Genomic DNA, 15331 nt, shown 5'->3' on the forward strand with positions numbered 1-15331 from the left:
GACAGTGACATTTGTATAATATGAATGTGAGTTTTCTGAAGAGTGTGCTTTTTGCTGGGGTCCATAAACTGCTTTGCAGCCTTTCTTCTTCCTGTATGTAAGGACAATGTGGTGTGACTAATCCAGAAATCCACCTCCCATTAGTGGCCTGAAGCAGATACGTAGTGAAGTGTGCAAGAATAGAGCAAGCGTGGAGAAATCTTATAGCTCATACTTTCTTTTTTTCTTTCATAATGTTTATATGGGTAACTCGCTTTACTACAGTCACTTACAGAAATATACTATCAAAGATTTCCATTCTTCTTCCTGTACGACTCTCCCTTCTGGTTGCATGCAGATGCTTTTATGGAGCTCAACAGAAACAGTGACTCAGTGTTGCTAACAAGCTGTTGTTTGCTACTTGACATGTGAGCACTGGCTTAGTCCTTCATAAACTCTGATGGGCAGCCAAGTCTTTGGGTCTTGCTTTTCAGACTCACATAGCCAAAGAAAGGATGCAAATGGTTTATCCTGTCAACAATAGAAGAGCTTGAATTGTGTCAGATTCTAGGCCATGTTCAGCCCTGTGGTCCAGAACTGGTTGTTCTCCGCAGTCTGAGATGATTATCATCTTACTCAGTAGGAGCTGCTCATTTAAGCTTCCCACAAGCAAGTGACCACCTACTATTGAATGTACTTCTTTACTGCTTGCAAATAAACACTCAAGTCTTTAGTCATCTTTATCTTTTTTAGGGTATAATGGGAATAATGGGTATATATTCTTATCATTCTAGTAAAAATAGAAGAATGTTTCTGAGGCTTTGAGAGCCATCCAAATTTTGCCCAGCTCCTTGGAAGTCTATTTGTGCAGCTGAGGATACAATCAAGTTCTAACACCATTCAGTAAAACACGGAAACCACTTTGTGTAAGCTTCCATGAAAAAAATATCTAGAAGTATAAGCTGACTATAGTGCTGCTGTTGGATGTAAGGGGAAAGAAAAGCTTAATTTATAAGGAGGCTTTTTTCCCCCAAAACGTGTTGTGTCTGTTGCCAGTCCCTGCTGTGTCAGTGTCCAGCTTCAGCTTTCCATATAGAAAGTAAACTGGTGAGAAGAGGCTGGGGAGCAGCCCCCTTGGTGCTTGTCAGGGCTTATGTATGCTCTCAAAATGAAGATGGTGTGGGTGAGTGCACTTTTGCAGTTTATCTGATAAACAAGCAGTATTCCTGAGGGAGCTGCAGGTACTTCTGAGTAACTGTTTCTTACCACAACAGAAGTGATTTTTATGCAGGTCTGCCATCTCTTCTCTTGCTGTTTTCGTAAAGAAAAGATATTGAGAGGAACTTGTGTTAAGTTCAGTGACACCTTGAAATAGCTGTCTATAGATACAGCACCAGACCTCCACACACTGAGTTGATTAAGCTGCTGTTTGCACTGTTCATTTCCCCTAAAAAAAAAAAAAGGAGTGAGACTAAAAGCACCCCAGGGAATGGTTGTAAGGTAAAGGATGGGAAATTTAGATTGGATGTTAGGAAGAAATTGTTTATTCAGAGGGTGGTGAGGCACTGGCACAGCTCCCAGCAAAGCTGTGGATTCTCTATCCCTGGAGGTGTTCAACGCCAGGTTGGATGAGGCCCTGGGCAGCCTGAGCTGGTGAGCTGCACACTGCGTATGGCAGGTGGCCAGAGTGGGCTTTGAGGTCTCTTCCAAACCAAGCCATGCTATGGCTTTATGATTCTGTGAATCAGGTGCACTGAAGAGCTACTGGGTGACTTAAAACTCTATTCTTTGAACTCACATCAGTATATGTAGGGTGAGGGCTGTTCTTTCAACATGATGGTCACTTCTGTTCAGGAGTGGCCGATGGGAGGAAGAGGTGAAATTCTTTTTTCTTACCCTTGGGCAGCATGAGGCTGTAGTTGGATGAACACTTTAAGCAGTAATTAAAAGCAGCCATGGCAATTTTACTGAGCCCCACCTAGTAATTCTCACATTTGTGCTGTCTTCTCCAGCTGTTTGCACAGCTTGGGGAGACTCAGCTCAGGGAGTCTGATGAGTTTTAAAGTCTTAACAGTTTAATTCCTTTACCAGGTGATTTTCCAAGCATGACCTCTTTCCCTACCCAGGTTGTCATACAATCAGAGAAATGCACATGTCTGCACTGGGAAAAAAGACAATGGAGGTCTGAGAGCAAACAAAGTAAAAGAGAATGCTGCACTGGTATCAGCATTAGCCAAAGCATACTGTACCAGAGATAGGTTTGTTTGGCTTTTTTTGGTCGTAACACATGGGCCAGTTTGTCTATGGAAGGGGCTGGCCTAGTGATGTGGGCTGCCCTGATACCCATGAGCTGCTTGCCTGCTTGCTCCAGTGCATGAAGCAGTGGAAATAACTTCAGTACCGATGCATATATGATAAATTATGACCCCGGGAATGTAGAGAGCTGGTTGCTTTGACATGGCAGGCCTGTGAATCTTCTCATCTATTCTTTCTCCAAGCAGCTCACAAATATTACAGTGGTAGTCTCTCTGGAGGCTAGACTTCCAGAAGGAAGTAATGACAAATATGGCAACAGAGAAACCTGAAAAAGTAGCAGGAAAAGGGAGCAGGTGAAAGTATTTGTGGGAAGAGAACAAGAGAAGAATCATGGGCTGAAATTGGAAGCCTAAGTGAGTATCCGTAATGAGTTCCTATAGCCAGTGAAACTTCTATTTGCTCACATCCTGAAATGGAAGATGTGAACTGAGATGACAGTACAGTGTCACGAAGAATGCTAAGAGAGAGAAGCTGAACGAGTCCTTCCCTGATTTCTTTCGGCGTATGACTTCTGGGAAGTTAGCAAGGCCTATGTCTGATTTTCTCTGCTCGTGTAATCGTGCAATTCTCATTGATGGCATTTTCGAGAATCAGTCAGCACAACCCAAACCATCAAGCTGTGCTTTAAACTTGTTTTGTTTGTAGTGGGAAGTGCCAGTGAAAACTTCAGGAGGAAATAACTCGTTTTGCCCAGGTGTATTTAGGCAGTTCTATGTTGCAGAGGGCACTGGTATTAAAATTTCTTTACTCCACAGTGTGCTTTGACATTCTATTTATTATGTGTTTCTACTTTTGCAGAAGCAGTGTACCGTACTGTGGTACAAAGACACACTGGTGCTGTCAGCACTGGAAAAGACTGAACTTGCCATCTCCATTGAACCTCGCCAGAGGCTGCCCAGCAAGTCACAGCTGTAAAATGTTCATCAGAAAAAACTAAACGATCCTTGAGAGTGAGTAACAAGCAAATCTGCCTTTCTTTCTTTTTGTCTACAATGCTTTGAAAATAGGTTTGTGCAGAAAAATGTGTTTGGAAATGCACGAAAATTCCGGAGTAAATAAGCAAGTGAGAAGAACTCAGTTTTAAATAAGGAGCCAAAATACTGTCATGCTGCTGTGTCCTTTGAAGTATGCAGTCTCTTGCCTCCCCTGCTGTCCATTTGTACCCCCCATTGAAATTCGTGTCTGAGTTCAGCACTGGTGAGATAAACTGGCCAGTGTTGTACTGAAATGAGTACATACATGAGTACATTACATAGAGTACATGAGTACTCTAAGTGAGAAGTTGGAGACTCATCTCCTGTGCTCTGTGTGGGGTAGGGCAGGAGAACATGGCATGAGGTTCAGTGGTTTGTCACTCCCCACCAGGGGTAAGTTCCTTTCATGGAGTGTTTGATGAGCTATTTTTCTAAGCTAATATACATTATAGGCTATTAACTTTTAACGCATGATACAACATTGCTGGCTCCTGTACCTTCAGTGAAAGCAAGCTTTGTGTCTTCTGAGGCTCTCCTAACAGCAACTATGTTAAAATGAAAGGTTTGCTTGACATGTCAACACACCTGCAATTCTGATATACCTGAATAAGAAGAAAACCCAGTGCAATCTCTGCTAAAAGCCCTATAATTTAAGCAGTGATAAACTGAGAAGAACGTTGAAAAAAGTATAATTTGAAGTTGATTATTTATTCTGTTTTCTTCAAAAGTGGCCACAGTATATGAATGCTTAAGCAGAATAAGCACTCAGATACAGAAAAAGCATTGTGAGATGCTGGCTTTTGAGACAGATAAAGCTGGTAGTGCTTTCTGTAGAAAGCTGTGTTCTTGATAACTTAACATTCGAATGCATACAGTACCTGCAGTTTCCCTGGCATGCAAAGCAGGACTGATGTGCAGGTTAGAAAGCAAAATGAAAGACCAAAACCTGGAGAAATAGTTCCTTAAAATTTTCACCTCTGAAGTTGTCAGTGTTAAAAGGCCAAACATTTTGTAATTTTAATTTCCTTTGAAATCAGATTTCTATTTTTGCATGCTTGCGTATGTTTGTTCTTGTGTGGGTATGCATACATAAATCAGTTTTTCATCCTCTCAGGTATATGTAGAAAATGTGAGAAGACAAAAATGTGGAGAAGTGTTTTCCTAGAATCAGAATAGCTGAGGGATGTAATTATGTACAGAAATGAGCTGCAGGTCTGTCACATGTATACTTGCACATACATATGCATGATATACACAAAGAAAAGAAATACCTTAGCTTTTCCTAGTTGGCCTGCTTCACATGAAGGAGATTTGCACACGGACTCTGAAGGTTTTCAACAAAACACACGTTTGAGGTGATACAATATGTTCGTTAGTGGGTTATGTGAAGCATCTGGCAGTAGTTCTTCATGAACCAGCTGAATTGAGACTGGTGATGATTCTACTTTTGTTTGTTGGTTTTTTGTTAGTTGTTTTTTTTTTTTTTTTTTTTTTTTTATTCAATAGATAGCCAGAGACTGTGTCCGTGGCATCACAGAATCACAGGAGGGCTTGAATTCAAATGGGCCTTAGAGCCCACCCAATTCCAACCTCCCTGCTGTGGGCAGGGTTGCCACCCATTAGATCAGGCTGCCCAGGGAAAGCCACATCCTCTGCGCCAGGAGCTTACAACGTTCTAAATTGTTTCATTTTTTCTTCTGGAAAGTAAAGCCTTTGCAAAGTAGCCTTTATGCTGGTGGAGGAGCTGGACTTGTGGAATCATCTCTGGAAGCAGCTTAGGACTCAGAAAATGAAGGTTGAGAGAGAGAATGACTTCCATGGAGAAGTCATTACTGAGATTTGTTGAGACTTTCTGCATCAGTTGCTTTTTACATTTTATTCCAGTATGAGTATTTTAATTCTCATAAATCATGATTTACCATTGACAGGACATGTCATGATGCAACCAGGCAGACACAGTCTTCCAGCAAATTGCAGAAAGCAGAATCTTTCTCACAGATACTATGAGATTGTTTTAATCTAGCTTGAGATGTTTAATGTATAGTTTTCAAGATGCTGTTTAATGAGGTAATTATTTTAGAATGTGATTCATTTGTCAGTAGAAAGGTACTTTAGGATGACAGGTGTGTCCTTTGTTAACCCTAATGGGAGTATAACAGAGTAAGTTGGTGGTGTCTGCATTGCCCAGTGAACCCTTTTGTACATATTTGGTGTCGTGATGCTATCTAGAGAGCACCAGGGTTTTGGAGAGGCCTGAAAATTTGCATTCTGTTCTCTGTGGTCAGAACAGACAAAGGTGGTACCAAACAGGTCCTCAGTCTTTTTGTTTCCTCTTACTAGAGAATCTGAGATTCAGCTGCAGTCACCTATGACTGTCCTGGAAGAAAAATAATACAATGGAAGTGATAATTTCTAACAGTTATGCAAACCTTAGCTCTGTGGTAAAATTTGCCTGTGAATTTGTGTCCTGAAAGTATGGTCCATGCCATGCAACCTATAAAATAAGAATTTATGGGAGTGTAACTGTGTTTTTCAGATGGATGGCTGAGGAGTTAGAATGTTTCTGGTTTCTTGTGAAGATTTTTCAAACCTCACTGAAGCTGGAGCAGAGCTGATGGTTTCTTACACCTATTAGGAAAAAACTTTCCTTTATAGAAGCATTGGTGGAGGGAAAATATGAGGGTGAATGGAGAGTGCAGCAGATGAGGCTGAGCACAGGCTGTGTACAGGGAGGATGGGCATGGTTTGGATATTTGTTTTGAAACTCTGTACATGTGAAAAGAAGGAGGAAACAACAAAGAAGGTACTGAGGAAATCACAGACAAGAATGCTGGTAATGCTGCGAAAAAGTCTTGTGCGTTCTCTGCAGTGCTGTGATGCAGGAGCATACTTGCACTATGGATATTGTTCTGCTGTTTGAGTCCCACTGGTGAAAATCTTCAGCTTCCCTCATCTCATTCCAAGTGAAAGTATAATGAATTGATTTGTTTGCTGTGCAAACTATTCTGTGTGTGGTTGATATTTTATATACTTTCTTGTTATCTGGTTGAAGAAATAATTTCCTCTTCTTGTGGTATACACCTCGACCCCATAACCATGCGTGCAGTTTTAAGTATGTTGTTTGTTTCAGTGGCTTCAAGTGGTTGTAGATTAATTAGGTGGAACTGGCTTGTTCATCCCTTGTGAGCTGTTGCCAGCCTTCTTGGTAATTATCACAAGGTTGTACAGGGCTCCTGGCAAGGGTACTAAACATCTGCTTAAGAGCAAATCCCCAGGAAAAAAAAAGAAGTGAAAACATAGCTGATTACTTAGGAGACAATTTGGTGCCACGTTTGTGTTACCATGTTGGGTTTGATTTTTAAGACACTTAAAACTGCCTTTGATAGATCACATATGCAGTTAGAGTACTTGATTCATAAATTTATAATGGACCAACTTACACAAATTATCAGTGAAGCAGAGCAGGTCTGTGACATTTACTGCAACAGGAATAATACAGTAATCATTGGCATCAGTGTTTTATGTGAAAAAGTAATCATGCTGTTCAGCTCTTGTTTCAGAATGTGTTTCCACTTGGTGAGTCTTCATGTGTGTCATACAGAAATTCCACGGCTATGTTTGCTACTGCAATTGTAGGGGTTTTCGGTCGCCAGAGTTTACAGAGCATGATTAGCTAATACAGACCTAAAAGTTCTGGAGGTGGTTCATAATCACAGAATCACAGAATCACAGAATTGTAGGGGTTGGAAGGGACCTCCAGAGATCATCGAGTCCAACCCCCCTGCCAAAGCAGGTTCCCTACAGCAGGTCGCACAGGTAGGCATCCAGGCAGGTCTTGAACATCTCCAGAGAAGGAGACTCCACCACCTCCCTGGGCAGCCTGTTCCAGTGCTCCGTCACCCTCAGCATAAAGAAGTTCTTGCACACATTTGTGCAGAACTTCCTATGCTGCAGTTTCCAGCCGTTTTCCCTTGTCCTGTCACCATTCACCACTGAAAAGAGTCCGGCCTCGCCACTCTGCCCCCCACACCTTAGATACTTACAGACCTGGATCAGGTCCCCTCTCAGTCTTCTTTTCTCAAGGCTGAACAGACCCAGTTCACTCAGCCTTTCTTCATAAGAAATGTGGTAGCCATGGTTTGTTCGTTAAGATACTGCTAATGATGCATTTTTATGGACCTGTTCAAGAGAGTGCCCAACCATTCAAAGCAGCAACATTCACCATCTCCAGTGCAGCCCCTTCAGGTGTAGCAGCTGGGAGAGAAACCAAGACATCTGCAGAAAGCTTCTGAACTGATTTATGATTGTCTTAGAGGAAAATATTTTTAGCCCACAGTGATTGATTCTTCACAACTTGCAAGGAGATTTATGAAGCAAATAATACTTAGATATCCTTCACCATTTGTTGTGTATATATTGTCCTTTATGGATGTAATACATCAAGGGGACAAATCCTGAAGATATTTAGTGCTCATTTGACAGCCTGCTAGCATGAACATTAAAATCAGGGATACTGCACACAGTATTAGGATGATGTCAGCATGAATAGAACATTCTCTGTTCTCCCACAACACAAATATATTTGTTGGTATCTGAGAAAGGTAAGAAACCTAGTCTCCTTCCCCAGCCGAGGAAGATTTTCCTATGGTAAGTTACAGAGCTTACTTCAGACACTAATTTGAGAGAAGGTGGCACCAATAGTCAAAAACCTACATTTCCATGAGGTTGGTATGTGGTAGGTACCTGGTAGGAGCAGACTTTGTCATTGCAGTATGGTGCTTGTAGGCTGCTGAGGTAGATGGAAAAGTGCCATTCAGAAAGGCACTTATGAAGAAAGGTGGAGGGATTTGGGCTTATGTAGCTTGGAGAGGAGAAAGCTCTGGGGAGACCTCATTGCTACCTCCCAGTACTTGAAGGGAGCGCATAACCAGGAGGAGGACCAAATTTTTACACAGTCTGATAGTGATAGGAGAAGGAGGAATGTCTTTAAACTGAAAGAAAGGGAAATTTAGGTTAGATGTTAGGAAAAAGTTACTGTTCAGAGGATTGTGAGGCACTGAAACAGGTTGCTCAGAGAAAGCCGTAGATCCCTGGAGGCATTCGAGGCCAGGTTGGATGGGTCCCTGGGCAGCCTGATCCAATGGGTGGCAGTCCTGCCCATGGCAGGGGGTTAGAACTGAGTGGGCTTTAAGTTCCCCTTCAGCCTAAGCCATTCTGTAACATCTCCCACCCAGAAATCCCTCTGTGCATGAGTGTAATGCAAATCTCTGTTCTCTCACGAGCACAGCTGTATCCTGCTTTGTTCCCAAGGCTCAGCCCCAGCACTTCTGTTGAGCAGCAGTGAGCTGGAAAGATCTCCTAACTGCATTTATGTAAATGAGACCAGAACATCTCTTTCTTGTGTGTTTGCGTCTATACTGTGTTGTAGCCAACAATGGATATTGTTTTACTGTGTAAGCATTGCCTAACTGAAGAATGCTTGCTGTGAGCTGATCTTGCTTCTGCTGAATGTTTTTGACGTGTGTGCGCATGCATGTAGTGAAAGAGAGGGTGGGAGAATAACAAAGTTGTGAAACTTCAGTGAGACAGACAAAATGAACAGCTGTCCCGTGAGGTGCTCTGGAATATGCTAAGGGTAGAGCCTGCCTAATGAATAACGAGGTAATTAAAGTGGAAGGAAAAACAATTAAACAATTGTTTACCATGCTGTGAGATTGGTGATGTATAACCGATGATTTGAAGCGCTGATCTCCATTGCTACTCTCCATGTGCCAGTGCCAGCAGGTGCAGCTTTGCCTGTTGTGGTGGCAACAAGGCTGGTTTGAGAGATGCCAGGCAGCTGAGAGCTTGTGTCTGGCTGTGGTGGATGGAGGGCTGCAGATCCACGCTGGTGGCAGAGCAGGGACATCAGCATGGCTGTTTAGTGTTGGTGGGAACTTGTGGAGCAGCTGGCACACAGAGTTCCTTGGAAGACTGCTAAAGTGATTATTGAAGTAATTAATAACAAGTGGGAAAAAAACAAAAAACGCACAGAAGTTCTCAGATGAACTAGAGCGTGCTGACTGGGGAGGTGATGGATTATACAACTGCATGCATGAAAACTTTTACTTGCAATGATAGTATTTCAAAACATGCAGTGAGAACAACAGTAAACAGCATCAGAACCAACATACAAGAAAATTGTCTGATTTCAGAATGTTCAGCGCTGTACAGTCCAGCTCAAAAATTAGTATTGGTGTAGTTGATAAATATGTATCAAAAGCAGATAGTTCTTGAGCTGGTAGTCTGTTCTCATTTTTCAGGTGTATCTATTACTGGGATGAGAGGAAACAGCCTTAAGTTGCACTGAAAAGAGTGGTGAGGCACTGGAAAGGGCTGCCCACAGAGGTGGTGGAGTCACTGTCCTGGAGGTGTTCAAGAAATGTGTGGATGTGACACGGAGGGACGTGGTTAGTGGGCATGGTGGGGGTGGGCTGGTTGTCAGATTAGGTGATGTGAGAGGTCATTTCCAACCTTAATGATTCTGTGTTGTGCTTTTCATAATGACACCTTGGGCTCTTCTGAACTGTCTTTTAGGGCAGGAAGGAGTGAGACACAGAGTCCTCCCTTTAGCAAAATTATATACCTTTTTCCCAATAGGTTTGTACTGGATTCATGGGGCAGACTGGAGAAAAGTAATTCAAAGGAAAGCAGTGCTGCAGGTTTTGAAAAAACTCTGAAAGTCACTCAACAGAAATGGAAGGTATATCTACATCCTGGGATAAATGATAAAATGAGTTAGGTTCCAGGAAACTCATTCTTTAATGCAATAACCCACCTTGTTATTCTGAGTACATTGTTTGTGCTTATGTCATATTTTAAATATGACAAGCTACTTCTCAGAGAGAGTAGACAAGAAAAAGAGAATGCTGTGGATTTAAATATCCTGTTATGTACTAATAAGCAAAGAAACCCATTTTCCTCGGAGAGCTGAGCAATGAAGAGATGGGCAGCATTAGAAATAGGAAGTTTTCTGGGAAGCTTTCTTAGAAAGGATTATTATAAGATTATTATAAAAGAGTACTATTATATATCATCTCATAAAACAAATGGTCTGACTAAATTACACAGGACTCGTTTAAAGTAATTTAGAATAATTATTACTTACATTGCATGGAATAAAGCTGCTAGTGATGAGAGCTTTTCTTGCAATACTCAGCACCATTTCTGGCAGTAAACTAGAGAAGAAAACTTGGGATCTACTGCAGGAAATGGGAGCCCCTTTTTCTATTTTTTTTTTTTTTTTTAATTTTTGTATTGAACCTTGGTACAACGGTAATAAAACCAGGAGCTTTTTGTTAGCTACACTAGTGATCTTACTAACTGAGAGTAACCTGTGCTCTGGCATTGTATGACTTTCATTTATCACGTGGGATTTTATGAAGTTGATTGACTTACAAGTCTTAAGTCTTTCAGTTTGTCACCTTTTTTGTCTCTTTCCTGCAAGGGAAACCTTTATTTTCTTTTTATCCTTTCTGTGAATATAGGAGAGGCTGTCTTCCAGCCTGGCAGTGTCTGTGATGCTTGCTGTGTGCTGGACTTTTCTCTAGCTCCGGGAGGACTGCCTCCAGCAGCCAGACATTTACTGGAGCTCCTGTACTCACGAGTGCCTGACTCATTGAGCTGTTAAAATCTGTGGAGATGCGGCTGGCTCTGGCTGGTTGGAGACATTGCCTCATTGCTGTGGTTCTGAAATACTGAACGGTGATATCAGCCCAAGTGTCTCCTGTCACGCTTCGCTGATCAGGGGACCACGTTGCTGTCTCCGTGCCGAGCCAAGCTGCGGCATTGGGACCAATAGGTATTGCCCTGGGCTGCCATCCTGTGGGGTGCTGGGGCAGGGCGTTGCTTTCCCTACCTGCCCCAGGTAAGCAATCTGATCTTTACCAGAGAAACACAGCGAGAGCTGCTGCTTATTGTAAAGTAAAATCTTTTTTTTTTTTTTTACTTTTTTTTTTTTTTTTTTTTCCTACCTGTCTTGATTTCTTGGCAGAAGGATTGAATATCTCTGTGCTTTCCAAAACCATAGGAGCAGGAGCACTACAGGATCCCTGGCACGAGGGCTCTGCTGCTTGGAGGAAGCGGCAGTGATTTGGAATGGTAATGAGGGCTTTAGATCTGAGCATTAGGCACTAGCAGCAGGGGCTGCCGCAGCGCCTGTACGCCTGTAATCACGTTATTCGTTTATTTTGCACTACCTGGGTGCAAAAGAGCGGTCAAGCCTTTAATTGCAGCACTTGGGCATCTGCTGCCTTCTCCCTCAGGCTGCCTGTACAGACGCTGTCAAGAGAAGATGCTCTGTGTTTCTGAGGCACGTGGAGAGATAAAGCTGGCTGGGAGGGGTTTGGTATCAGAAGGGGAGTGAGGAGTTATCCTCCGAGTGTCAGCGCTTCCTGCCCTGATCAGACACACTTTTCTGAGTTGTGAAGCATCCAAAACATGTGCAATTGAGGAAATGTAAAGCAGCTGGAGGTGGGGATGTGACCTGTTGTGTGAAAACCATTCTGTTAGGCAGCTGGCATTGAAAATGTGGCTTGTTACATGACTACCCTGCTGCAGAGGAGACCCGCTGCTGCTGGAGGCTTAAACAGCGAGATGGAAACCGTGAGACTGGTAGCTGGATCAGTTCCTTAGTATGCTTTTGTATGTGATCCAGAGGAAGCAAGAAGGCAAAACACATCACAGAGTAGAGCTGCCACAGGCAGTCCCTCTGGGCTGCGGGGCTAATGATCTCCAGAGAGAGCTTACTGCTATCATCAGAAAGGAATGAGACAAGCTATGAAATGAGTGCAGCTTCCAGCCTCCACCTCTCGCAGCTGCATACATACCTGTTAGCATGACTGCTCCCTGGCAGCACTGTGCTTTGTACCATATGAGTCACCTGAGCACTGGTGTGGATTTGAGGTCTCTGGTGCTTCACCTAAGTCATAATGAGCACTTGTAGTTTTTTGGGAGTTTGGTCAGAAATGTCTGTGTGTCAGGAAAATGTCTGCATTTGACTTTCTGCAGCAAATAGTAAAAAATCTCTCAATGTCAATGATGTTACTGATATATATATTATTTTAATTTAAAAGATAAGAAAACCAAACAGGTTCTGATCAGAGATGTTTTGGAGTGCACAGAGCTGGCTGTCAGTGTGCTGTGCACGGCTCCAGGTAGGGGCAGCCAGGCTTGCTGTTGGCTGTGGGCAAACAGCTGACTGTACAGTACGTTTGGAAACCACTGTTGCACAGACAGGAGCTGGCACAGGAGCAAACAACTTCACTGCCCAGAAAGCTCACAGAAAACATAGTTGGTGGGCTTGGAGGGACAGGAACATACACCTGGTAGTGGGGATGCTACCTGGGAGGAAGCAGGGCAGCCAGGTTGTGGGGCTTCAGCTTGCTTCAGTAACATCAGAAAAGCAAATACTTAAGGCAGGTGAGATTGAACTTGTGTTACTTCTCATATATCAAATTATTAATTATAGGCCACCTTCAGGGTGCAGCTGTCCAGCTGCCTGGGGTACAGTGCTGTTTCCTTGTTATCCCCTGCTGGGCTGCGTTTGAGGCCTGGGAAGTTTTTAGCTAGTTCCTCTCTCTGAATAAATGCAAAGCTGTTTCCTTGTTGCTACAGACAAGTTAGCAATGAGCAAGTGTGGGGATGGTAAAGAAGAGCCAACCTGGATTCTTTCCCTGGAGACACCACAAACTCATGCTTTCAAATCCAAGTGTCAGTTGTCTGGAGTTGGCTTTGATATAATTATCCTGTTAACCTTGGAGAAACTGGTAACTTTCCTGTGCTTCAGAGAGCTCCTTGTCTAAAGTAGGTGTAGTACCTGTAAGCATAACGCTCACCTCAGAGGATGTTCAATAAAATCATAAAAACTAATGCTCATAAAGTGTTCTAAGAGTCATTAATACAAATTGCCATAGGAATGCAAATTAGTTTCTGCTGGTATCATCTACAGGCTAACAAACAGGGTTTTAATAGAGGTGAGGTTTTGATCAAAAAGTAACCTAGTTCTTGAACCATCCAGAGTCTTAGGATGACACTTTGTTGCACAGAGGATTGCAGTACCCTACTGAGCATTCTGTTAAACAGGGTTGCAAGTCCTTTTTTGTTGCTGAGGTGTACTGGTGAATATGAACATGTAACATTGGAGTGAGAAGTAAAAATCCTCGCTCCCTGTATCTGGAAGACAGGAGCATGGTGTACTGCAGCAACCCATGCACTTTTTCCTTCTTGTTGGGAGTGTCTTCGTAATACATGAATGGCAATGAAATCTGTCCTGGCAGTGCCCTCTCTGCTGAAACTGTGAGCAAGAACATCAGTACTCTGAGTGATGGGATTGTGAAGTGAGGGCTTTGTGCTGTCAGCCAGACACAACCAGATCAATTTGGGGGGGCAGCCAAGCTGTGATGTAGTTAATAAGTTTTTATTATTGCCGTTTTGAGGTATATTCAAAAGGATAACATAAATGTGAAAGATGCTGTTTTCTACTGTCAGTCTCCAAGATCAGCTAGTCTCTGAACCTATTAAACCATGTGAAGTCTGTAGTACTAGTAGCTGGTAATGAGCAGTATAGGGGTATTTCAAGAGAAAGGAAGATAAATTGTCTGCACGCACACTGGCTATCTTGACAGTGTTTTTGCTGTACTGAAACAGTTACATACCAAGGTGTGAAGTACTACCAAAGTAAACTTAAAGCTGAAATCCTTCTGCACTGAGAGGTTTTGGATCCTTAAGCTCAGAGTGTTCTGCAGATAGATTTGCTGGAAGCACGTCACAAGTCTTTTATCAGCTCTGATGGTTCAATGTATTGGGCAGGTCATTGGAGACAGGAAAGAAGAACTTGCTCACAGTCATTTCCCTGGTTTGCATGAAGAATGCTAAATCTGAATTGTCCCCAGGATCAGTGTGGCATGATGTCAGCACCTCTCTGGGGATGCAATTTCTCAATGACAGTGAGGATCAGTGTTTCCCAGTTTCAGGTTGTGATCCCTGCCAAAGGTGTCCTTGGAATGGTTTGCAGGAAGCTGTGAAGTGTTTTATACCAGCAAGAGAGCAGTCAGCTGCCTTTAATTGCTGACTGCTCTGAGTCCCAGGGCAGAGATTTGTGTATTTGTATCTGCATCCCATAACTATAACCTACCCTTGCTTCCTTGGTCAAAACAGGCTGAGGTGCTGATAGCGACAAAGGGAGTTAACTCATCCTTGGCTGATATATAGTGTGGGAGATGTAGGGAGAAAGAGAGAACAAAAGGGGGCCACCACACAAATACAGGTCAGGCCAAAAGAGAGTTATGCTTTCAGAAAGTTTAAGGATTTAAATGAGGGGAATTAGGACATACTGAAAATGTGTGTCTGTGTGCACTCCCTCTGCCTTGCAGTAGACGTGCAATGATCCTTTCCAGGAGGCTCAGAGGTGTTTTGTTTGTGACCCCCTCCAAACTGATGAAGAGATGAGTGCTCGGGGAGGAGCTGCTGCAGTGCCTCGGTCTGTGAAATGTTGCTGACAGCAGTGTTGTTGTCTGATCCACAGGTCCAGAAGATGGCATAGGAACATCACTGCCTTCCAGGGAGCCGGGGTCCTTTCTCGCCTCCTCACATGCTGCTTGGACTGCTCTGAAGCTTTTGTTTCTGGACCGAAAAAACCCGTGAGCTGCTTGCCCTGCAAACCTTTCTCTCCTAATTCATGAGCCAGCAGGATGTGGTCGCTGTGCTTTCAGAACGGCTTCTCATAGCTGCGTACAAAGGCCAAGTGGATAATGTGGTGCAGCTTATCAACAAGGGTGCCAAGGTAGCAGTTACCAAGGTAACAAGAGAAAAACGCTTTACAAAATCCCTGGGAACTAACATAACTCCTAAACCATTGTCTGTGAAAATGCCCTTGCAGCTTGGCAATTCTGAATGTAATTGAAGCTAGCGGTGTTGAGATTTCCTTAAAGTTTATACGTATTAGCTCATGTAAATTTAAAAAATAGTGCATGTCTTGTAGTTGGACACTTTTCATTAGATGTATGTACAGCTATAGTCCTTAC

General features: G+C 43.0%; 1 protein-coding gene across 3 annotated transcripts in view; it reads left to right on the forward strand.

Annotated features, from left to right (window-relative positions):
- The window catches only part of ANKRD6 (ankyrin repeat domain 6), a 110528-nt gene that overhangs the window by 60368 nt on the left and 34829 nt on the right, over window positions 1-15331 (forward strand). For all 3 annotated transcript variants that reach the window (XM_042817080.1, XM_042817097.1, XM_042817087.1), the window contains exons 3-4: window positions 3094-3245; window positions 14833-15105. In XM_042817080.1, the coding sequence (XP_042673014.1) occupies window positions 14986-15105 (120 nt within the window). In that variant the 5' untranslated portion in view covers window positions 3094-3245; window positions 14833-14985. The remainder of the gene's footprint in view (window positions 1-3093; window positions 3246-14832; window positions 15106-15331) is intronic.

This window comes from Centrocercus urophasianus, unplaced genomic scaffold, assembly GCF_019232065.1.
Source record: "Centrocercus urophasianus isolate 14NV4802_14NV808 unplaced genomic scaffold, USGS_Curo_1.0 seq_10, whole genome shotgun sequence".
NCBI lineage: Eukaryota > Metazoa > Chordata > Aves > Galliformes > Phasianidae > Centrocercus > Centrocercus urophasianus.